The sequence below is a fragment of the Giraffa tippelskirchi genome, chromosome 6 (assembly GCF_054371585.1).
Source record: "Giraffa tippelskirchi isolate mGirTip1 chromosome 6, T2T-mGirTip1v1.2.pri, whole genome shotgun sequence".
In the NCBI taxonomy this organism is placed as follows: domain Eukaryota; kingdom Metazoa; phylum Chordata; class Mammalia; order Artiodactyla; family Giraffidae; genus Giraffa; species Giraffa tippelskirchi.
In genome coordinates this window covers 1,199,707-1,223,577 of record NC_137280.1, presented here as the reverse complement: position 1 = coordinate 1,223,577, position 23,871 = coordinate 1,199,707, and the positions used below count along the sequence as shown (strand labels likewise).

The 23,871-nt window shown below is 43.2% G+C and overlaps 1 protein-coding gene across 24 annotated transcripts in view; it reads right to left on the bottom strand.

The window, feature by feature from the left end:
• The window catches only part of TAF2 (TATA-box binding protein associated factor 2), a 92,626-nt gene that overhangs the window by 652 nt on the left and 68,103 nt on the right, over positions 1–23,871 (bottom strand). For 5 of the 24 annotated variants that reach the window (XM_081504838.1, XM_081504816.1, XM_081504820.1 and 2 more), the window contains one exon: positions 10,745–11,080. The exons of 3 other annotated variants lie outside the window; for them this stretch is intronic. In XM_081504838.1, the coding sequence (XP_081360964.1) occupies positions 10,815–11,080 (266 nt within the window). In that variant the 3' untranslated portion in view covers positions 10,745–10,814. 16 more of the 24 variants (XM_081504830.1, XM_081504836.1, XM_081504815.1 and 13 more) reach the window with 7 other exon arrangements.

Genomic DNA, 23,871 nt, shown 5'->3' with positions numbered 1-23,871 from the left:
TTAAGTCTTCTGAATCACCAGGCAATCACCTAAGATGCAACTGAAGAACATCTGTTTTAACAAAAAACCCCTCTGTATTTAATAGAAAAATAGTCATGAAGCTCCATTGTTTGATTAAGCATGGAAACTAAATGCTGACCTTTTAGGATAATAGTTGGCTCCTCTTGGAATGGAAAACAACTGCATGAGAATCAAAACCTGATGTGTGAAGTGTCCCCTCAAAGCAAGATAGTCAAAAGATGTTAGAAGTTTCCGCCAGGAAAATAGACATCTCTATTTTTTCAGTTAAGAAAAAAACTTACCATTGCTAATCAAAACCACAACATTTAGAAATGAGGCCTCCCCTACCACACGAAAGGAGCTGGTCCCATATCTGCAAGGTGTAAGGGACAGGTGAGGCCTGGTGACCGCGCATAGAATAACGCATAAATGACTGTGAACAGAGGTCTCTGGAGAGCAGATTGTTAACTCATGCCAGGAGAAGCCTGTGTTACACTAGCAGGAAATGCAGAACACATGGCTCCAAGCCTGTTTTGCTCAAACATAAAATGAGCAGAGTGTTACTGGCTTTGCCTCCTCAGACTGGGTGACAGAGCAGACGAGAAGGTCCATGGAGACACGCGCTCCGACTGCAAGGCCCTGGCGGCAGTGGCTGCTACACTTGGGAAACTGAAGGACTGTCAGCTCTCACCTTGACGAGTAGGACCTTACGATGACAATCCTAACAACAATCTATCGGCCGACCAACAAACCACCTACATGGTCAACAGCACTGCGAAAAAGGGCTTTAGCACCAGCTACAAGCATGGACACGCTTACCTCCGAGCCTGCAAGGAATGCGTTTTCTTAAGACTTCAGGCTCTCAGCTCACACGCACTGATCGACACGGATGGGCCACAGGGTCAGGCCCGGCATTGTTCTCAGTCTCGAGTAGACTTTCTGGACCCTGCGTTTCAATGGTGAGACAGCCCTCTAGTACAGGCAAGGTCCAAGGGTTTTAGCAACATGCAATCGAAAATCTTCATCAGGAAATTTTAAGAGCATACCTGTAGTTAGAGAACTTGGCAAGGTGTCCCCTAGTCCCCTCAGGACCTGCTTTAAAATAGACACTCCCCAACTCTCAATGGTTCAACCTTTTTTCTCAACTTTATGATGGTGCAAAAGTCATAAGCATTCAGTAGAGATTGTACCTGCGTTTTGATCTCATCTCTGGCTAGTGAGATGTGGTGAGGTGCCCTCAGGATGCCGGCCAGCAGGGAGCCTGGACTCACCGTCAGCCACGTGACCATGGTGGTAAATGACCCAGACACTCAGCATCATCCTGAACTCAGATGACCATACTCCCTTTCACTTTCAGTTTGGCGTTCAATAAACTACATGAGTTATTCAATACTTTATTCTAAAATAGGCTTTGTGTTAGACGATTTTGCCCAACTGTAGGCTAATGTATGTTTAAGACAGGCTAGGCTATGATGTCTGGTAAGTTAAATCCATTTTGTACCTATAATATTTTCAACTTAACTAACATAGCCCATAGTAAATCAAGGAAAATCTGTATCTCAATAGTTTAGCTTTAGACTCCGGGTTGAAGTTCCTATTATTCCATTTATGTATTTATTTAAACTCTACTTACAGAACCGAGCCACCCTGAAAGCAAGGGCCTTATATTCTCCACAGGATATCATGCCCAGCAGGCATCCAATGATACCTACTGACTTGATGAGACCTTGATGACCATAGAGTCTGTAAAAGTTCAAAAATGAATCTTAGCGGCTGATGCGCATCATTGGTCGTAGGAAAACGACGAGTCTGTCCAAAGAGACAGAAGAGTTTACAGTCAACGGAAAGCATCCATGTTCACACCTCTAAGTACATAATGTCTAATGCACGTGCTCCGAGCGTATGCAGAGAGTCTAAAGCTGAAACATAAGTTCTTTTTAGAAAGTTCAGATAAAACTAGTCAAGGCTGTTTATTTCAAGAATGGAAATAAGGACTTTATAACCTAGATTTCTTACACAATGTGCAAGCGTGCATTTACTGTATAGCGAAAGTGTCAGTCGCTCAGTCGTGTCCGACGCTTTGTGCTCCCATGGACTGTAGCCTGCTTCTGACAGGCTCCTCTGGCCAAGGGATTTCCCAGGCAAGGATACTGCAGTGGGGAGCCATTCCCTTCTCCAGGGGATCTTCCCAACCCAGGGACTGAACCTGGGTCTCCAGCATTGCTGGCATATTCTTTACCAGCTGACTACTAGGGAAGTAGTGACAGAATAGTCACAGCAGTGTGACAGGAGACAGTCGTATCCAGTCTTCTCATTTTTTCAGGAAAACGGCCCCGCTGTGGCAGGGTGATACATTTGAGGCCCCAACACTCGATACTCTAGTTGGGATTCTGAACCCAGGTTTCCAGTTTTCTAGAAGCAGGATCTCTCCATGGTATCACTCATTCTCTGGCTGATGAAATCACCTTCTGCTTTCACGGCCAGTTCAGTACGATCTGAGCCCCTGTGAAGTGCCAACAGTGACGTGCAGTGACACTAAGACGGTTAAGAGGGAATAAGCATCGTACACAGGACAGTGACATGACCTCCGCCCTCATGACGGGAAGGACCTCACACAGCCAAGGAACTCGTTTGAGAGGTCAAAGTTTATCTTGAGAAATATATTTTTTTCCCCAACCTTTTCAACCCATCCCATCTGCTGAGCCCTTTCCTCTCTCTCCACTGTATTCATAGTAATTAATATGTGCCTGTTACAGAGAGTATCTGTACAGTCAACTAGCTGAAAAAAAACAAAGCCCTCTAGAGCCTATTTCTCAATGTTTGAAAGTAAGAAAATGAAATAATATATTTTATGCAGTTCTCCTGTGTACCGAACCCTGCACATCAGCCTGTATGCTGGTGTGCAAGCTTGTAACAATCACGCCAACCAAAATAAGGAAGTCACTTAAGTGAATGCCCATCAGAGTTACTCTCATCAGTGTTCCAAAGAGATGCTATCATAGTGAGGCGCTGATGGATACACTAGTAGCCAATAAACTGCAAGCACTGTATGAGTTTTACATACAAGAGAAAGGTGGGAGGGAGGATTAGTTCTGAGTGCTGTGATCTTTGAGGACAAAGACTATCCGTCTTATTGACAATATTATCACAAGCCTAGAACACGGGGAGGTAGCGCGTATGCAAAAATACTCTCTGCCACACATACACTACCAAGTGTAAAACAGATAACGAGTGGGTAGCTGCTGTGTAACACAGGGAGCTCAGCTCCATGACAACCGAGACGGGTGGAGGGAGATGGGAGGCTCAAGAGGGAGGGGAGATATATATATAATTTAAAAAATGCTGTCTAAAGAATGAAATGAAGGAAGGAAGGATGGAAGGGAGAGAAGAAGGCTGGTTGATTCACTTTAAAACATGACACAGATGACTGTTTGAAAGTATCTGCAAAGGAACTACATTTATCCCGATTTTGTGTCATCCACATTAAAAAAACAAAGATATATCAGGCCCTATGAATTATGGAATAAAGAAGAGCACGATGGAGGATGAGATGGTTGGATGGCATCACCAATGCAACGGACAGGAACTTGGGCAAACTCCAGGAGATGGTGAGGGACAGGGAGGCCTGGCGTGCTGCAGTCCACGGCGTCGCAGAGTTGGGACGCATCTTGGCAGCTGAGCAGCAAGTCAGGGAAGGAGGAGGGCAGGGACAATGTGGGGCGGGGATTAAGTACAACACAAACTATTACATACAAAAGCAGTTATAAGGGTATACTGCACAATACAGGGAATACAGCCAACATTCTTATAAATGGAGTATGACCTTTAAACATTGTGAATCACTATATCATACACTTGTAACATATAAAGTTGCACAGCAACTACACTTCAGTGAAAAAGAAGTTAAAAATATCATAAGCCATCCAAAAAAAAAATGTGGCACTAAAAGCAGAAAATGTGTTTGCAAGAAACCTTAAGAGAGGATTTTTATCCTGTCAAAGAAGCAAATCACAATTTTTCTTAAAGGAAAGAAAGCAACTCTGCAGAACTCTTCTTACCCTTTTATTTATTGTCCCCTTCTGGCCCTATATCCCACACAGTAAACATCTGTGTCCCCTTAAGATTTCAGCTCCCCTGCTGAGCAAGAGTCCTGCTGCTTTCCAGCTCTACCTTTGCTTATTCTTTTGCAAAGAGGAGGCCAGAGGAACAATAATTTAAACAGCAAGGCACGGGGGACTTCCCTGCAGTCCCTCCAGTAGCTCAGACTCCTTTCTCCCCTGCATGAGGCACGGGTTCAGCCCCCTGGCTGGGGAAGTTCACATGCTATGTCATCAAAGATAAATGAAAAAAAATTTTTAATAAAATAAAATAAAAAGGAAGGCACGGAAGAAGAGGGATAAACAAGTCAAAAGTATAAGGTCAAAGATCTACAGCAGAGACATTTTAAGTAGGGTGCCTCTGTACTGCAAGGCACACGCGAGACCTAAGAAGACTATTTAAAACCTCTGCTCCCATGGATCTCCGTACAAATGACACTGAGATCCTCACTTGAATCCGACGTCAGACACGTGAGGTGCATCCCAGCAGCAAGGAGCTGGGGATGCTGGTCATTCCTGTCCTTACTCATGCCTGTATTTTGACATAGTGCAGTTTATGTGTCCAGTTAAATGGACTGATGGGTTAAATCACCTGGGTTTAACTAAACCAAACACCACAAAGTAGACAGTTCAGTTCAGTTGCTCAGTCGTGTCCGACTCTTTGTGACCCCATGAATCACAGCACACCAGGCCTCCTTGTCCATCACCAACTCCCGGAGTTTACCCAAACCCATGTCCATCGAGTCGGTGATGCCATCCAGCCATCTCATCTTCTGTCATCCCCTTCTCCTCCTGCCCCCAATTCTTCCCAGCATCAGGGTCTTTTCCAATGAGTCAACTCTTCGCATGAGGTGGCCAAAGTATTGGGAGTTTCAGCTTCAACTTCAGTCCTTCCAATGAACACCCAGGATTGATCTCCTTTAGAATGGACTGGTTGTATCCCCTTGCAGTCCAAGGGACTCTCACGAGTCTTCTCCAACACCACAGTTCAAAAGCATCAATTCTTCTGTGCTCAGCTGTCTTCACAGTCCAACTCTCACATCCATCCATGACTAGTGGAAAAACCATAGCCTTGACTAGACAGACCTTTGTTGGCAAAGTAATGTCTCTGCTTTTCAATATGCTGTCTAGGTTGGTCATAAGTTTCCTTCCAAGGAGTAAGCATCTTTTAATTTCATGGCTGCAATCACCATCTGCAGTGATTTTGGAGCCCAGAAAAATAAAAGTCAGCCACTGTTTCCCCATCTATTTGCCGTGAAGTGATGGGACCGGATGTCATGATCTTAGTTTTCTGAATGTTGAGTTTAAGCCAACTTTTTCACTCTCCTCTTTCAAGAGGCTCTTTAGTTCTTCTTTGCTTTCTGCCATAAGGGTGGTGTCATCTGCATATCTGAGGTTATTGATATTTCTCCCAGCAATCTTGATTCCAGCTTGTGCTTCTTCCAGCCCAGCGTTTCTCATGATGTACTCTGCATAGAAATTAAACAAGCAGGGTGACAATATACAGCCTTAACATATTTGGAACCAGTCTGTTGTTCCATGTCCAGTTCTAACTGTTGCTTCCTGACCTGCATACACGTTTCTCAAGAGGCATGTCAGGTGGTCTGGTATTCCCATCTCTTTCAGAATTTTCCACAGTTTATTGTGATCCACATAGTCAAAGGCTTTGGCATAGTCAAGAAAGCAGAAATAGATGTTTTTCTGGAACTCTGTTGCTTTTTCGATGATCCAGCGATGATCCAGATATGACAGTCTATCATGTAATTATTTTTCATAAATTTAATCATTTTGAGGAGTAATAAGTGTGTCCCTCAGTTTGGGTTTGTCTGATTATTTTTTTCCCCTCATACTTAGACTGGGTAGACTGGGATTGTGGACTTTAGATCCACAGAGAAGTGTATCTCATCACAGAACGTGACGTGGACATGACTTATCACTGGGGTTTACCATGGTCACTTGGTTAAAGCAGTGTCTGTCACCCTTCCTCACTGTAAAGCAACTACTGTCCTGTTTCCATAATCTGTTCTTTAGAAATGAGTCAGCAGGACCAGTTTACAGTCAAGGGCAGGGGTGCTAGAGGTTGAGAACCTTAAAAGCCATTTCTGCCTGGACTGGAGCACATTTGACATGAAAAGTTTCACTTACTTACAGTAAACTGGAAACAGAAGAGCTAGGAGAAGAGGAGGGGAAAACAAAGCCGCTTCCTGCTATTTGCCAGACAAGGGTTTCACTGTAAGAAGGGTCCTGTGATCAAGATGTCTGTTTAGGGAGTTTACAAGACTTGGGTAGTAACACAGCTTCTCTATTCTCTCAAGAATCATCCAAAAGCAGTAAGGAGAATGTGAAACGAACTGTAAACTTCAACTTCTAAGAAATTAGAAGAAGTTAGGAAGACAAATCCAGAACACAAGCAGAACTGCCAAGCGCAGAGAGTGACGCATGGAGCAGGAGGTGCTGACAAAGACGCCCTCCCCTGCAGCTCTCAGGCACACTTGGCAAGAAAAAGACGTCAAAGGAAGACGTCAGAAAATTTAACGCACAGACATTAGAAAAGAGGTAATACAATTAGCCATCCTTTACAGATATGATTATTTTCAAGTAAAACCCAAGTAATGTATTTAAAACATGACCTGTTGGTGTATGGCAGAAACCAAAACAATCTTGTAATTATCCTTCAAATAAAAAGAAATAAATTAAGAAAAAATAATGCTGAGTATTTAGTAATGTGGCTGTGATGGTTAATTTTACATGTCAACTCGATGAGAGATGCCAAGAGATGCATGAATAGCTGGTTAAACATTATTTGTGCCTGTGTCTTGGGGGCTGTTTCAGGATGAGATTAGCATTTGAATGACCTTCCGTGTTGGTGGGCGTCATCCAATCTGGTGAAGGCCTGAACAGAACAAAACGGTGGAGGAAAGTTAAATGCCCACTCTGCCTGCGTGTACGAGCTCTGGCACCAACTGCCCGCCCCCTGCGTGTACGAGCTCTGGCACCGACCGCCTGCCCCCTGCGTGCATGAGGTCTGGCACCGACCGCCCACCCTCTGCGTGTACGAGGTCTGGCACCAACCACTCGTGCCCTGCGTGTACGAGGTCTGGCACCGACCGCCTGCCCCGTGTGTACGAGGTCTGGCACTCACCATCTGCCCCATGCGCGTACGAGGTCTGGCACTCACCGTCTGCCCCCTGCGTGCATGAGGTCTGGCACCGACCGCCTGTCCCCTGCGTGTACGAGGTCTGGCACTCACCGTCTGCCCCATGCGTGTACGAGGTCTGGCACCGACCGCCTGTCCCCTGCGTGTACGAGGTCTGGCACTCACCGTCTGCCCCCTGCGTGTACGAGGTCTGGCACCGACCGCCTGCCCCCTGTGTGTACGAGGTCTGGCACTCACCATCTGCCCCCTGCGTGTACGAAGTCTGGCATCAACCGCCCGCCCCCTGTGTGTACAAGGTCTGGCACCGACCGCCCGCCCCCTGCGTGTACGAGGTCTGACACTCACCATCTGCCCCCTGCGTGTATGAGGTCTGGCACCGACCGCCTGCCCCCTGCATGTACGAGGTCTGGCACTGACCGTCTGCCCCTGTAGTCCTGGTTCTCAGGCCTCCACACTAGACAGCACTCTGCACCATGGACCCTCTTGTGTTCCGGTCTCTGAACTACACTGCTAGCTTTCCTGGGTCTCTGGCTAGCAGATAACAGGTTAAACAACTTCTCAGCCTCCAGGATCATCTAAGTAAATACTTTTTAAACAAATATACGTTGTTTCTCTGGAATTGATTAATCCAGTAACAAGGCAAAAAATTAGCATAAAAGACTAGATAACCTAATAATGAAAAAAAACACCACTTACAGAATACCAAATGAAAAAAAGTACTTTACAATAAAGCTAAAAAGAAATAGTATATTAATAGACAGTTACACTGATATCCCTAATAATAGTAATCAACACTAAGATAGCAATTGTAAGTTAACTCCTGATTTAAAACACAGCCACTATCAACCTACAAATGCAAGTTCAGGGAAAGGCCAGAAAGATTCAAATATTAACAGAGAAACATAAATCCACAACAATGGCAAAATTACAGGAATGGAAAATCAATCAGTGGAAGCCAGGGGTTGGGAGATGGGAGAGTTGACTACAAAAGAGCAACGTGAGGGAGTTTTGGAGTCATGGGCCATGGTGGTTGGATACACAATTTCAAACATTTGTCAAAATCCGCAGAAATGTACACTACAAGGAATGAGATCCACTGTATATAAATAAGTCAACCAGAAAAAAAACATATAACCCACAAGAATAGCCAAGAAACTCTGTAAGAGAAAAGTAATGAGGAGACAGTACATCAAAACATATCATAGTGTTACAATAATCTGAACAGTGTGGTACAGGCAGAAAGTGAACAAACCCATGAAACCAGCTACAAAGCCCAAAAGTGAACCCAAATATATACGGGGATTTAGCATACAACACTTGCAAGTTAGAGAGTAAATCTGGAGCTTTAAACACATGGTATTGGGTATAGCATATTGGAAGGAAATAAAAAGTGGGTCCTTACCTCCTACCTTCTATCAAAATAAATTCCAAATGGACTCTACTTGGATAAAGGATATAAATCTAAAATTTAAGACTTTAAAACCAACAGAAAAAATTGGGAGAATTATTTTATAATTATGGAATAAGAAAGACCTTTGTTGGTACAACACAAAATGCAGTAGTCGTAAGTGACTATTGAAGACCTCCAGGGGCTTCTGGTGGTTCAGGGCTGGCTTCGACCCCGGGCCAGGGAACAAAGTCCTACTTGCCACAGCCAAGATCAAAGATCAAAGATCCTGCATGTGGAAACTAAGAACTGCTGTAGCCAAATAAACAAATTAAGAAAAAAACCTACATAAAAACTATACAAAAATAAAAATTTCTGCAGTATCAACCATTGAAACAACGCATACACTATACACCTGTATAAACTCGCTCTGTACATGTCATACCGGCAACAGTAACTGCCTCTGGGGGAGAACACTAAAGAAACTCACACCAGGACTCCCATTACTTACGTGCAGTTAGACATAAAGACGCGTTTTCTTCATTGTTTATATCTATCCACCAGGTTAAAGGACTGAAAGCTCACCATAAAAAATGTTCCTCATGATAAACATCCAGTATAGATAACCAATTTAGAAATATACATAGCAGTTCCTAGCACAATACTTGATATATAAGAGGTCCTTAAATTACATAGGTAGCTGTTATTCACAACTGACTTCATACCTCACATAATTATTTTGAAATATATCCTGAAATCAGCTGAAAATACATCTCTTCTGCTGAGAGAACTTTGTCCCCCCTGCCTACTGAAACCGTTCTTCCTAACAGGGACATCTCAAATCCCACCTACCCAAAAGCTCTCCTCAAACTTATGAACAGGTGTATTATATACACACAGAAAGAGAAAGGCAACAAAAGAGAAAACACAATGGCAAAATGATCAATTAAAAAAGTTATTTATTAAACAAGTATATTTAAAAGTCCAACATTACCAAATCCCTTTGAAACATCTATTCTGGGAAGAAGTATTCTGTCAAACCTTCTAAATGATAAGGGAAATGATAAAAACAGAACAGGTATGAGTAACATTTTTAGGCAAAATAAAGCACATGGTAAATTTAGAAATAAAAATAAAAACATACAAACTATTGAAGTATGAAAATGTTTCGTATGTTTTTAAATACTTCTGGTATACTCACGCTGAGGGTCAAAATGTCTACATTTACGCTTATGAACAGCATATAAACACCTTTTTAAGGTACCATCCTTAGAGAAATAATTTTGAATATGTATTGGGTGTATTAATCGTCCACATTTGGTAAACATGTTCTACATGCGAATGTATTCACTTACACTTAATGAAAAAAAGGAAGTTATAATTTAAACATCTTGATTTGGAAACTGTGGATTTGGTAGTTTTGTTAAATTCCAACATCATAATGACCAAATGTGCTATCAAAAAAGCCTTTTTTTTTTTTAAAGCTGCCTCTGAAAATTTCAGCATTGGTTTCTATGGTTAACAGATACACACAGAACATGCAACAGAGGAGTCCTATAGAAAAGCCTCTATCCTTCAGTACTTCCAAATGGTGTTACACAATATTTCACTGGAAACGGTGGTTTTACCACAGATTTGGCAGTAGCTTCTGTTTAAAACAACTTTGTACCATAATATCAATCAAAGGCTTTAAAACTAACTGACTCTGGCAGTACACACGGCGACCGTGATGTGAACGGGGCTGCCCGCGCCTAGGAGGGCCTCACCCTATGAGGGCCTCACCAAGGGTTTGCTCTGTGTTTCCAGGAAGAAACCGGATGAGATGGTTTACTCAGGACGATAAAACACATTTTCCTAATCAGGTTTCCGTTGTATAAATAACATAAATCAAATGCTTAGAACTTGAGTCTCTACAAGAGGTGACTTTTTTTCTTTCTATCATCTTCCCAGCTGACGCAGTGCTGGTTCTGCACACTGCTGTGGACCCAGAGGGAACGGTCCCCCGGCCCGGATCAGTCCGAGAGGGACGCGGAGCGCGCGGAGCGCGCCGAGCGGCCGCCGGCGGGGCTGGGGAAGGCGGCGGGCTCCCGGCCCGGATCAGTCCGAGAGGGACGCGGAGCGCGCCGAGCGGCCGCCGGCGGGGCTGGGGAAGGCGGCGGGCTCCCGGCCCGGATCAGTCCGAGAGGGACGCGGAGCGCGCCGAGCGGCCGCCGGCGGGGCTGGGGAAGGCGGCGGGCTCCCGGTCCTTCTCCCGGCCGCCGTCGCGCTTGTGCTTGTGCTTGTGCTTATGCTTGTGCTTCTTCTTCTTCTTCTTGTGCTCGTGGTGGTGGTGGTGGTGGTGGTCGCTGTGTTTGGAGGACGCGGGCTCTTTACTGAACGCTGACAGTGGAGCTGCTGCCGCTGGATGCATACTCATCTCCAAAGGGGGCTGCTCTTTGCCTTCAAGATGAAAAACACTCAAATGAATTCCTGTTGGTGACAAGGAAACGGAATGCAAAGGAAAAGGGAGCTGGTAACAGGACAGAAAAGACAACGGACTCCTCAGTGTTTATCGCGTCCACGAAAAAAACTAGGAATGGGCAAAGTATCCAACTGACACATCCACTTCGTTACACAAAGCCAAGTTTCCAGCACTGTGACCAAGAAGTCAATATTTCAATTCCCTGCAGTCTATACAAATTACGACATAGACCAGTGTACTATCAAACCATCTTCTGAAAATTAACATTTAATACTTGAAAGTACTATGAAGCGACAGTGACCAGGCACGCACGGTACAGATCGAGGCTGACACTGGTCAGTGACCACACGGCTCCTTAACCCCAGCTCTGCTCTGCGCTTCCGGGCTGGGAAGCACCAGCGCCACAGGCACACTTGATTTCCCTGCACTTCGCAGACACAGAGCGTTTCTACAAATGAAGCTTTGTGCCAGCCCTGCCTTGAGCAAGTCTACTGGAGCCATTTTCCCACCAGCATTTGCTCACTTTGTGTCACTGTGTCACATTTTGGTAACTTTTACAATATTTCAAAATATTTCCATCAGTGAAAAGACCGACTTGCTGAGGGCTCAGATGGTGGTTACCAGTTTTTGACTGAGGTATGCACACTTGGAAAGATACAACCCCACTGCACACTTAACAGACAACAGTATAATGTAACTTTCAGATGAAATGGGAAAACATTCAGCATGTATTTTATCTCACCTAAAAATGAAGCAAATGTCTTTGAAGATTCTTTCTATTTCCAACGTTCTATCGATCCAGGGATCTATAATAGCAAGTAGTGTACAGAATTTCCTGCTTCCTCCAGACGCTACAATCCTAGAGCAATACCCAGAGAATTCTCTCTGTGTTACTCGAGGTTAATGGTACCACTTTACAGGCAGCCAACTAAGAAAAAGGGCTTCCCTGGTAGCTCAGTGGTAAAGAACCTGCCCACAATTTAGGAGATGCGGGTTTGATCCCTGGGTCGGGAATATCCCTTGAAGGAGGAAATGGCAACCAGTCCAGGGACAGAGGAGCCTGGCAGGCTCCAGCCCAGGGGGTCACAAGAGTAGGACACAACTTAGCGACTAAACCACCACCACCAGGAGAAGAACGCCGAAGAATCACCTCAGGCCCCCTCCCTTGTAGATCTAGTTGGATACCAATTCTCGTTTATTCTTACTGACCAGAATGTCTTCAATCTGTCCCTCTATCCAGTCTGTATTAATTCAGACCACCTCATCCCACTTGGGAGAAGGCAATGGCACCCCACTCCAGTACTCTTGCCTGGAAAATCCCATGGACGGAGGAGCCTGGTAGGCTACAGTCCATGGGGTCGCTGAGTCAGACATGACTGAGCGACTTCACTTTCACTTTTCCTGTTCATGCACTGGAGAAGGAAATGGCAACCCACTCCAGTATTCTTGCCTGGAGAATCCCAGGGATGGCAGAGCCTGGTGGGCTGCCGTCTATGGGGTCGCACAGAGTCGGACACGACTGAAGCGACTTAGCAGCAGCAGCAGCATCCCACTTGGATCGGAGTACTAACCTCCTACTAACTGGTTTCTTTGCCTGAAGTGTCTTCCACTTGAATCCACACCTTACATAGCTGCACAGCAGTGGCTCTAAACCAGGGGCAACTTTTCTCCCCAGGGGCTGTTTGACAATGTTTGGAGACACTTTGGTTGTCACAATTAGAGTGGGACAGCCCCCAACTGCAATTCTCAGGGTCCAAAACGTCAACAGAGCTGAGGTTCAGAGGCCCTGCTGCACAGCTATGCTCCTCAGAACCCCGACCATGATTACTTGTTTAAAAACTCAGAACAAAATCCTTAAGACTTCAGTGCAGCAATTTCTGTGTGTATGTGTATATATACCTACTTTTACACGTATATACATATGTACACACACACACATATGTATTTATCCAAACTAGACCAAGTTTTTCACTAAAATGGACTTTAATGCAATAGTTACTTTTCTTTTTTAAAGCATAAATTCTCAGAGCTAATTTTGATCCGATCCAGCCCCAAGCCATTTTTTTTTTTTTAACCAAAAGAAGCATCACCAGAGAATTTTTCTAAAGATCAACTTTTAGCACTAATTTTACTGACAGTTTATAATCTGAATCGTGAATTTACCTTATCTTTCACCATTCCTTTCTATATGCTCCAGACTAGCTCTTTCACAACTCTGTGTATTTGTTTGTAATTGTTATTCCTATGTTTGGAATGGTCTTCCCTTATTTCTGGTCTAACTTGCACATTCATTTAACAAGTATCAGGAACTACATGGGAACTGGGAAAGTAGTGATGAACTGGACAGATCTCAGCTCTCCTGGAGCTTACAGACTAACAGAGAAAAATAAGTATACCCGGGTTGTACCAGCAAAAAGACAAAACACACAGTGAAACAGGAGCACAACTGAGACTTCAGCCAGCAGGGCAGCCAGTGTGCATCAGAGACAAACTTCTGCAAGGAAGTTACAGCTGAACTGTAACCTGAAGGAGGACGAAGGAGAGGAAAAAACATTTAGGTTCTTCAATAATTTAAAACAGCTCATATGTCATTTTGGGGGAAAGTTTTCACCAAACTTCCCCAAAAGAATTAGCTTCCACAACATAATACAGATGAGGAAATTAAGATCCAGAGAAAGTAAAAGTAAGTGACTTGCCCAAGGCAGTGCTGTGAAATCTAAGCCACAAAACCTAACAGCTTGACTCCAGAGTCTGTGCGCGTGACCACTCGCTCACGTGCGCACAGCATGCTGCATGCCGCTGCACAGCCTTCTGTCTCCGGGTCCCCCTCACGAGACTCACAGCTCCCTGAGGACAGGGCGTCACCTTTGTCTCCCAGTGTATCCAGCACCCTCCACTTCCCCACAACTTGCTAAATGAACAAGTTAGTGTCACAAGTTCATGTAACTGTTACGTTTTTCAACAGTATGTCAGGTGAACTCAGTTGAACTAAATGGAGTTTAAAGGTCACTGATTTTGAAGGGAGAGGAATGAACTAAAACTATTAGTTTACAAACAGACACAGGAACTATCACAGGCCGGTCATTAAACTGGTGATGACGACTGTGCTTCCTCCGTGTCAGGTACGACTCCAGCATTTTGGGACAAGTGAATGTGTTCACATTCCTATCCTCACAGATTATCCACAGTGTACTACCACAAAATCATATTTTTATATTCATGATTTTTTTGAACGCTAATACTAACAGTAATAAAAAAGAAAAGAGAGAGATTATATACAGGAGCTAGTTTGGGGACTTGGTATCTTTTGCAACAACTGGTGCCCAGAAAAAGAAAAAATTTGAGATATCTGATTTACAGTTAAATATGCTACTATATCAGAGAAGGCAATGGCACCCCACTCCAGTATTCTTGCCTGGAGAATCCCAGGGACGGCGGAGCCTGATGGGCTTCCATCTGTGGGGTTGCACAGAGTCGGACACGACTGAAGTGACTTAGCAGCAGCAGCAGCAGCATGCTATTATATAATTTTAATTTTCATTTCAAATGAACTACATAACTATATTCTAAATTCTATAAATATTGTCTACAGGCCCCTACCTATCAGAATACACATGGCCAAGTGACAGGGGAAGTAATAAAACCTTATAAATTCCTTTAACTCCACTCTCATTATTTAGTCAGGCTACATCAACAGACTGCGAAGCTTTCCAACTGGCAGTCTGCACTCCTTGGAGTCTGAGGTCCTTTTCTTCACCGAGAGATGTTTTATCATCCAATCCTAACACCTGCCAAGCTACCTGGACTGCAGAAAAGCCAATGATTATGCTGGAAAGTGTACTTCCCAGTAGAGGCAACTGCCAAGCGTACAACTGAGTGTATTCTTTTCCAGGGAATACTATTAACCACTTCAAAAGTAAAGTCAATCTCTTGTTTGGAGGTCTTACAACCTGCATTCAAGATATACTGACTATAAATCTCGCATTTCTTGCATATCAAAACTACCACATATCACCTCATACCAGTCAAAATGGCCATCAAAAAAACATCCACAAACAATAAATGCTGGACAGGATGGGCACAGCGTGGGAACCCTCCTACCTTGTTGATGGGAATGTAAATTGGTACAGTCACTATGGAAAACAGTATGAAGGTTCTTTAAAAATCAAAAAATATAGCACTCCCACTCCTGGGCATATATCCACAGAAAACCACAGTCCGAAAGCATACATGCACCCCAGTGATGACTGCAGCCATGTTCACAACAGCCAAGACAGGGAAGCAGCCTAGATGTCCCCCCGGCAGAGGAACAGACAAAGATGCGGCGCCCATGTACAACGGACATTACTCAACCCTGAAAAGAAAAACGTCACGCCACTGGCAGCAACACGCACGGACCTGGAGACTGTCATACTGAGTGAGGTGAGTGGGACCGAGAGAGAGAAACACTGTATGATACAGCTTATTTGCGGAATCTAAAGGGATGATACAAAACAAACTTATTTACAAAGCAGAAACAGACTCAGAGACTTAGAGAACAAACTTCTGGTTGCTGGGGTAGGTGGGGAAAGGGGGGAGGACAGCTGGGGACTCTGGGATTGGTAAGTCGATACTACTGTGTTTAAAGTAGACAACTATCAAGGGTCTACGTGTGCAGCACAGGGAACTCTGCCAGACACTGTGTGACAACCTAAACGGGAGAAGAATTTGAAACAGAATAGATACATGTATGTGTATAAATGAGTCACTTTGCTGGACATCTGAAACTATTACAACACCGTTAGTCAACTATACTCAAACATAAAGTAAAAAATTAAAAAAATTAAATAAATCTTGCATTTCTCTTGATTAGCATGAAGCCTATTAAGAAGACAATGGATTAGCTAGATCCAAGGATAAAGGTGTTACGAACTAGGGCTCCTAGGACAAATGGCCGATTGCAGGTCTGGACAGAATATTTACAAGATGAGCCTGAAACATCAGATATAATAGTAGAAAGGAAGTTAAAAGTCTACTCAAAAACTTAAGAGTCAACTGAAGGGGTTCTCACCAATCGAAGCTGGAAAAATTTGAATATTGATAAAGATAATACCTCTAATGGACTAGAAGTGATTGATCACCACTGGAGGATGTTAGCCAATTTACTATTTTGAAACTTACTAAATACACAAATACACAGAATACACAGAAGAACTGTACAGAAAAGATCTTCACGACCCAGATAATCACGATGCTGTGATCACTCACCGAGAGCCAGACATCCTGGAATGTGAAGTCAAGTGGGCCTTAGAAAGCATCACTACGAACAAAGCTAGTGGAGGTGATGGAATTCCAGGTTGAGCTATTTCAAATCCCAAAAGATGATGCTGTGAAAGTGCTGCACTCAATATGCCAGCAAATTTGGAAAACTCAGCAGTGGCCACAGGACTGGAAAAGGTCAGTTTTCATTCCAATCCCAAAGAAAGGCAATGCCAAAGAATGCTCAGACTACCGCACAATTGCACTCATCTCACACGCTAGCAAAGTAATGCTCAAAATTCACCAAGCCAGGCTTCAGCAATACGTGAACCGTGAACTTCCAGATGTTCAAGCTGGTTTTAGAAAAGGCAGAGGAACCAGAGATCAAATTGCCAACATCTGCTGGATCATTGAAAAAGCAAGAAAGTTCCAGAAAAACATCTGTTTCTGCTTTATTGACTATGCCAAAGCCTTTGAGTGTGTGGATCACAACAAACTGTGGAAAATTCTGAAAGAGATGGGAATACCAGACCACCTGACATGCCTCTTGAGAAACGTGTATGCAGGTCAGGAAGCAACAGTTAGAACTGGACATGGAAAAACAGAATGGTTCCAAATAGGAAAAGGAGTATGTCAAGGCTGTATATTGTCACCCTGCTTACTTAACTTATATGCAGAGTACATCATGCGAAACGCTGGGCTGGAGGAAGCACAAGCTGGAATCAAGATTGCCGGGAGAGATATCAATCACCTCAGATATGCAGATGACACCACCTTTATGGCAGAAAGTGAAGAGGAACTAAAAAGCCTCTTGATGAAAGTGAAAAAGGAGAGTGAAAAAGGTGGCTTCAAGCTCAACATTCAGAAAACTAAGATCATGGCATCTGGTCCCATCACATCATGGGAAACAGATGGGGAAACAGTGTCAGACTTTATTTTTTTGGGCTCCAAAATCACTGCAAATGGTGTCTGCAGCCATGAAATTAAAAGACGTTTACTCCTTGGAAGGAAAGTTATGACCAACCTAGATAGCATATTGAAAAGCAGAGACATTACTTTGCCAACAAAGGTCCGTCTAGTCAAGGCTATGGTTTTTCCAGTGGTCATGTATGGATGTGAGAGTTGGACTGTGAAGAAAGCTGAGCGCCGAAGAATTGATGCTCTTGAAGTGTGGTGTTGGAGAAGACTCTTGAGAGTCCCTTGGACTGCAAGGAGATCCAACCAGTCCATCCTAAAGGAGATCAGTCCTGGGTGTTCATTGGAAGGACTGATGTTGAAGCTGAAACCCCAATACTTTGGCCACCTCATGCAAAGAGCTGACTCACTGGAAAAGACCCTAATGCTGGGAAGGATTGGGGGCAGGAGGAGAAGGGGACGACAGAGGATGAGATGGCTGGATGGCATCACCGACTCGATGGACATGAGTTTGGGTAAACTCCAGGAGTTGGTGATGGACAGGGAGGCCTGGCGTGCTGCAATTCATGGGGTTGCAGAGTCAGATACAACTGAGCGACTGAAGCGAACTGAAATACACAAAGAGAATCACGTCTTTTTCTTTCCTTGGCTATATGATCTATACCAATGGATAACAACAGATCATCCAGCTTCATAGAAATAATCAACTTATAAATAAAAACAGAAAGATGAATTAGAATATCACAATTCTGCAATCCTTAATAAATTAATGGACTGGTGCTTTGAATGTATTAGTGGCTAATCTCATAAAAAACGTCAACTAGACACTGTACACTTCCAGATGGAAGAACACACCACCATCCATAAACCTGAATCCAATAAGCTTCCAGATACAACTACAAATTTAAAGAAAATATAGAGGACTCTAACATTTTAATTATACCACAGGTATACAACTAGAAAAACACAGACTTGAAAACTACAGATCAAAACCTTGGCGTTTACAACAAATACATAGTAAAGGGGAAAAAAGAAAAAAAAAAGGACTGGAAACTTTCCATTTTAAAGATGTAAAGGATATATCAGCCAATTGCTTATGTAGACAAGGATTCAAACAAATAAAGCAATTAAAAATAATGGCATGTATGACTCAACTGAAATGTACACAATGACTGAATATTTAATGATACAAAAACCTTTGTATTTTAAAGTACAAGAATGTTATCATGGTTATGAGTTTTTAAAGTCCTTATCTTTTAGAGATACACACAGAATTATTTATGCAAAAAATATGTGAGATTTGTTTCAAAATTATTGAGAAGGGTAGAAATGAGGTGGTTATAGATTAAACAAGACTGATCATTTCTGTAGCTGAGTAAAGGTTAGAGGGGTTTCTTTATACTAGTCTGACAACTTCACAGTTCTCTATAATAAAATCATTTTTTAAAAAGAACAAGTTAAGACAAATTAGCACTATCTGTGAATATGTTAAATGCTCATATTTTTAATTTAGAAAGTTCATTCCTAGAAACATATCCTACAAATGTGCTCATGCCTAAGTGGAAAGAAATATATACAAAAATATCCATAAGAATAGAACATCAGATAAAACCCAGCATTACTCTATCATCATACTAACCTTCAGCTCTTAAGTTTTCATTTATATAGACATTATATATTTTTTATTTAATTTCTTTTCTGAATAATTTTTACCTGGTCTAATTCAACACGGTAAGAAAGTACAAGTTCTCTCTCATGTAAACCCGTATAACAGTCAGATTTGAGCTTACTTTCATACTAGCATAATGATGTCTATTGGAAAAAACACATATATTACCATCCCCATGATATGAACATTAACACGTACAACCCCACATATCATTTTAGGGGTTTACAAGATGCCTCAGAACTTGTCCACTCAAGGTTAGGCAACGTTCATTTAAAAGCTAATGAAAGCCCTTTTAAACTAAACCACTGTGCTATTCACCTGAAACTAACAAAACACTGTAAACTGACTAAACTCCAATATAAAACAAAAATTAAAAAAAGAAAGTTAACGACAGCACTTTTAGTGACTCAAAACATATGTCTCTATCGCAGATAGAAGATACTTCAGGAAAAGAAGATAAAAGTAATTCACAATACCTTAACTTGCCCATTTCAAGTTACAGAGAAAGAACACAACAGATGTTCAGTTTTGTTGTTCCATCTAACGTAAAATCTTTCCTAGAGGCCTAAGGAGTTCACTGTGGATAAGGGGTAGCTACAGTCAATTTAACACATGCAAAACACACAGAAAGAGGTATTTAAGACAAACCTAATGTAGAAGCTTTCCAGCCCATTTGATAAAAGTGCTGATAACAGTGAGTAACCTGCTAATTCCATTGAATTCATCACATTAGGTATATGTTTAAATTTAACACAAAACCTGCAGTTTCTGTTAGGAAAAGTCTGAAGTCTGTTCTTCGGGCTCTTCCAATTTAAAAAAAAGTGTAGAATTGTATCATTGTAATTTAAAGAAAAAAATTCAAGTCTTTTTTGAGTTTCAGAAGAAAGAACTCTAGCCTCTTTTTCTTGTTTTTTCAAAAAAAGGATTTCCGTACCAGGACAGTGCCTTTCCGACTTGTGCAAGAAGCCTTTACATAACCCAGCAACCCCTTCTCAGAGCCGCAGGAGCGCTCCTCCTTCCCCGCCCGCAGAGACCAACCACAAGGGGGCCTCAGCCCCTCCCGCAACCCCTCGGTGCGGTCCCCGCGCAGCCTCAGGAGCCGGCCCTCAGGGGCGGGGGCAGGGGCGGGGGAGGGGAGGGGGAGGGCGCGCGGGGGAGGGGAGGGGGCGCGGGGGGGAGGGGGGAGCCGTGTACACAGCGTACTCAGCCACGCAGCCCTCCTCCGATACCCTTCTCCAGCTCGGGGGAAGGTCGAGTTAAATGATGAGGCACACTCCTGGGCTTCTCTGTTCTTACCCCAGATGGCTGAACTCACCAAACATGTTGTATCCCTACCCTAAAATATTCCCCCTCTAACGTATGCAAGGAAATCGAAAACCGGCTTTGGGGAAGCTGCTGGAGAGCAAACCATGACCTCCCCTCTCCTTAGCAGGGTCCATCCCTCCCAGATGATGTCTGCACACATCCCAGCTCTCAGCGGACCTCGGGTGGGCGGCCCGAGGGGAGCCCTCTCAGAAACAGCAGGCAGAGTCTCCAGCGCCAAAGCCTGGAACCCAAGGAGACAGCGTAAATGGGGAAGCAGACTCCTGGGCGCAACACAAAAGGGACCAACGGACTGGAGAGCAACCCCAGCCTAAAGCGCATCATTTAACTCTCTTTTTAGGAGAGGCTGGAAATGCAAATCTTTATCTGTAATCTCTTCACTTTCAGTCAACTACTTCAAAAATTTTTCTAAGAATTCTATAGCCAAATAAAAGTGCCTTAGTTGGATGAGCTTGATTAAGGCCCTGCAAACGCACTAGTGAACTTTAATCTAGAATCACCAGATATTTAAGAGAGTTCCCACAGCACCTCTCACCACTACTCTGAACCCCAAGCCAAGGTCACTACCACGGCAGGAGGCCCCCAGCCTCTGTTCCTCTTTTACTGCCACCGTCGTCTGGGTCAGGGTAAAGCTGTGCCTCCAACATTCCCAAATACAGAGCTCCAGCACCCTCTCTCTTAGAAACGCTGTCACACACAGTGGCGGGTTTCACACTGCTATTCTTCGGTATAGTGTAAGTTAAAAAGGGTTTTTGTTGGCTAGTTTGGGAAAGTTACCTATCAAATACAACAACATGTCTACCAGAAACCTGTTTTTAGAATTCCAAAGTAAAATACAAGTATAAATTAAACTTTTGGAACACTATCATTTGTAACATGAACGTTTTCTAAATTCTAATAACGTCACTACGCTCAGTGGTCACTGGGGCTCCCCTGGTGGCTCAGATGGTAAAGAATCTGCCTGCATTGCAGGAGACCCTGGTTTGATCCCTGGGTCAGGAAGATCCCCTGAAGGAGGGAATGGCTACCCACTCCATTATTCTTGCCTTAACTATTCCATGGAGAGAGGGGCCTGGCAAGCTACAGCCCATGGGGTCACAAAGAATCGATCATGACTGAACGACTAACCCTTTCAGTGGTCACAGGCTACACCATAAATGTATTTAAGGGAAATTAGAAAGGCAAATTAAAGAATATATTCAAAATTAAGTTTTACAGATCAGTCCATAAGACACTGGTGACATAAAAGGACCCTACACTGAAGCAACCAAGGCCAAAATGTCAACGCTCTGCCATTCCTCACCACTGCGCCTCATCTGCTCTCCAGTCTTCCCACAGGACGCTATGAGAACTAAAAACTGTAAAGACATTCCAAAAAGAGTAAACATGCATTTTTTAAGGCAATATAAAAACAATGATACAAAGGCACACTGGTGGACACAAAACAGTGTTAAGATTTGCTTCTATACATAGGCTACTATGCCATATCAGTAGGAAAAACCCAACAAACATACTCGGATTTTTCACTAGAGTAAGAATTTATTAGACAGAATTTATTTTTTTAAAGGCATGGAAGGTAGGTGGAAGTGTCACTCTCCAATTTTATCAGATTGAGGTTTGAAATGCCCTAAGCGTTATCATTTTAAAAGATGTAGAAAAATTTTCATGTCTGATAAAATCTTAATAAGTATAAGGATAATAAAGCAAAATTACTCCAAACCCCAAAACAAAACCAGAGAATACAAAATTGGCAAGGGAGGGCCAAGAAATGTCAAGATGCATTGATTAAAGTTGAGCACTCAAGTCTCCAGCTGACTCCCTTCTGGAATAAACCGTGTGAGCAACGGTCACAGAGCCGACAGCGTGCGGAGGCCCGAGCGGCCCGCGGCCGGAGGCTCAGACAGAGTCCTCGGAGGCGCGCTCTCTGCTCCGTCCCCTCTCATCACAGCTGGTCCCCAAGCTCCTCACGGCAATAAACAGTTGCTCTTCTGTTTATATGGTAAAAGCATGGTTTATGTAAGCAAAATCCATCAGTTGGCATTGGAAAGCCTGACTAATGACTTTTGGAAAAACTATTCCTTAAAAATGATTTTGCTTATGTATCTTGTTTTTCACTTCCTGTCCCTCCAAAATTTAAAGGCTGAATCTTTGTTCATCAGCAGCATTGGTTTACTCTTTATTTGGATGACAATCTTCACTTTGTAAGAAAAACAACAGTAAATAGAAGACAATGTAAAACAGTCAAATTAGGTTAACAATCACATCTGAACGGAATTCTTTCATAAACCTAAGTCCAATAAGTATGAAATAATTTAAAAGACAAAATGTGTTAGTTTTCTAGGTATATATAGCATCAAGTCTTTATGACTGATCATGAATGATCAACTGTAAAAACTGTCATGGGAAGGGTGAGAGGAGAAATAAGTTAACTATTTTATAAAAGTATAAAGGTATAGATTTGACAGTTTCTAGGGAAGCTGACATTTTTTAAATTAAAATATTCTTAGAAAAAGCACTGCAAGGAAAGAGTAAAATGTTACATAATAGAGATCTTTAAACGGCATAACGCGGCACCGGAGCGGTGAGCAGCCATGAGGAGAGACCCCGCGTCCAAGGTCAGAGAAGCCCCAGGAAGACGGCAGGCGCTGAGAGGGATCAGAGGGAAGACAGACCGAAACCACAATCACAGACGACTAGCCAACCTGATCACATGGGCCACAGCTTGTCTAACTCAATGAGACTAAGCCATGCCGTGCAGGGCCACCCAAGCCGGACGGGTCATGGTGGAGAGCTCTGACAGAATGTGGTCTACTGGAGAAGGGCATGGCAAACCACTTCAGTATTCTTGCCTTGAGAACCCCATGAACAGTATGAAAAGGCAAAAAGAGAGGACACTGAAAGATGAACTCCCCAGGTCGGTAGGTGCCCAATATGCTACTGGAGATCAGTGGAGAAATAACTCCAGAAAGAATGAAGAGGCTGAGCCAAACCAAAAACAACACCCAGTTGTAGATGTAACTGGTGATGGAAGCAAGGTCCGATGCTGTAAAGAGCAATATTGCATAGGAACTTGGAATGTTAGGTCCATGAATCAAGGCAAACTAGAAGTGGTCAAACAGGAGACGGCCAGACTAAACGTCGACATTTGAGGATCAGCGAACTAAGATGGACTGGCATGGGTGAATTTAACTCAGATGACCATTATATCTACTACTGTGGACAAGAATCCCTTAGGAGAAATGGAGTAGCCATCATGGTCAACAAGAGTCTGAAAGGCAGTACTTGGATGCAATCTCAAAAACGATAGAATGATCTCTGTTCGTTTCCAAGGCATTCATTATCACAGTAATCCAAATCTATGCCCCGACCAGTAACACTGAAGAAGCTGAAGTTGAATGGTTCTATGAAGACCTACAAGACCTTTTAGAACTAACACCCAAAAAAGAGGTCCTTTTCATTATAGGGGACTGGAATGCAAAAGTAGGAAGTCAAGAAATACCTGAAGTAACAGGCAAATTTGGCCTTGGAGTGTAGAATGAAGCAGGGCAAAGGCTAATAAGAGTTTTCCCAAGAGAACGCACTGGTCATAGCAAACACCCGTTTCCAACAACACAAGAGAAGACT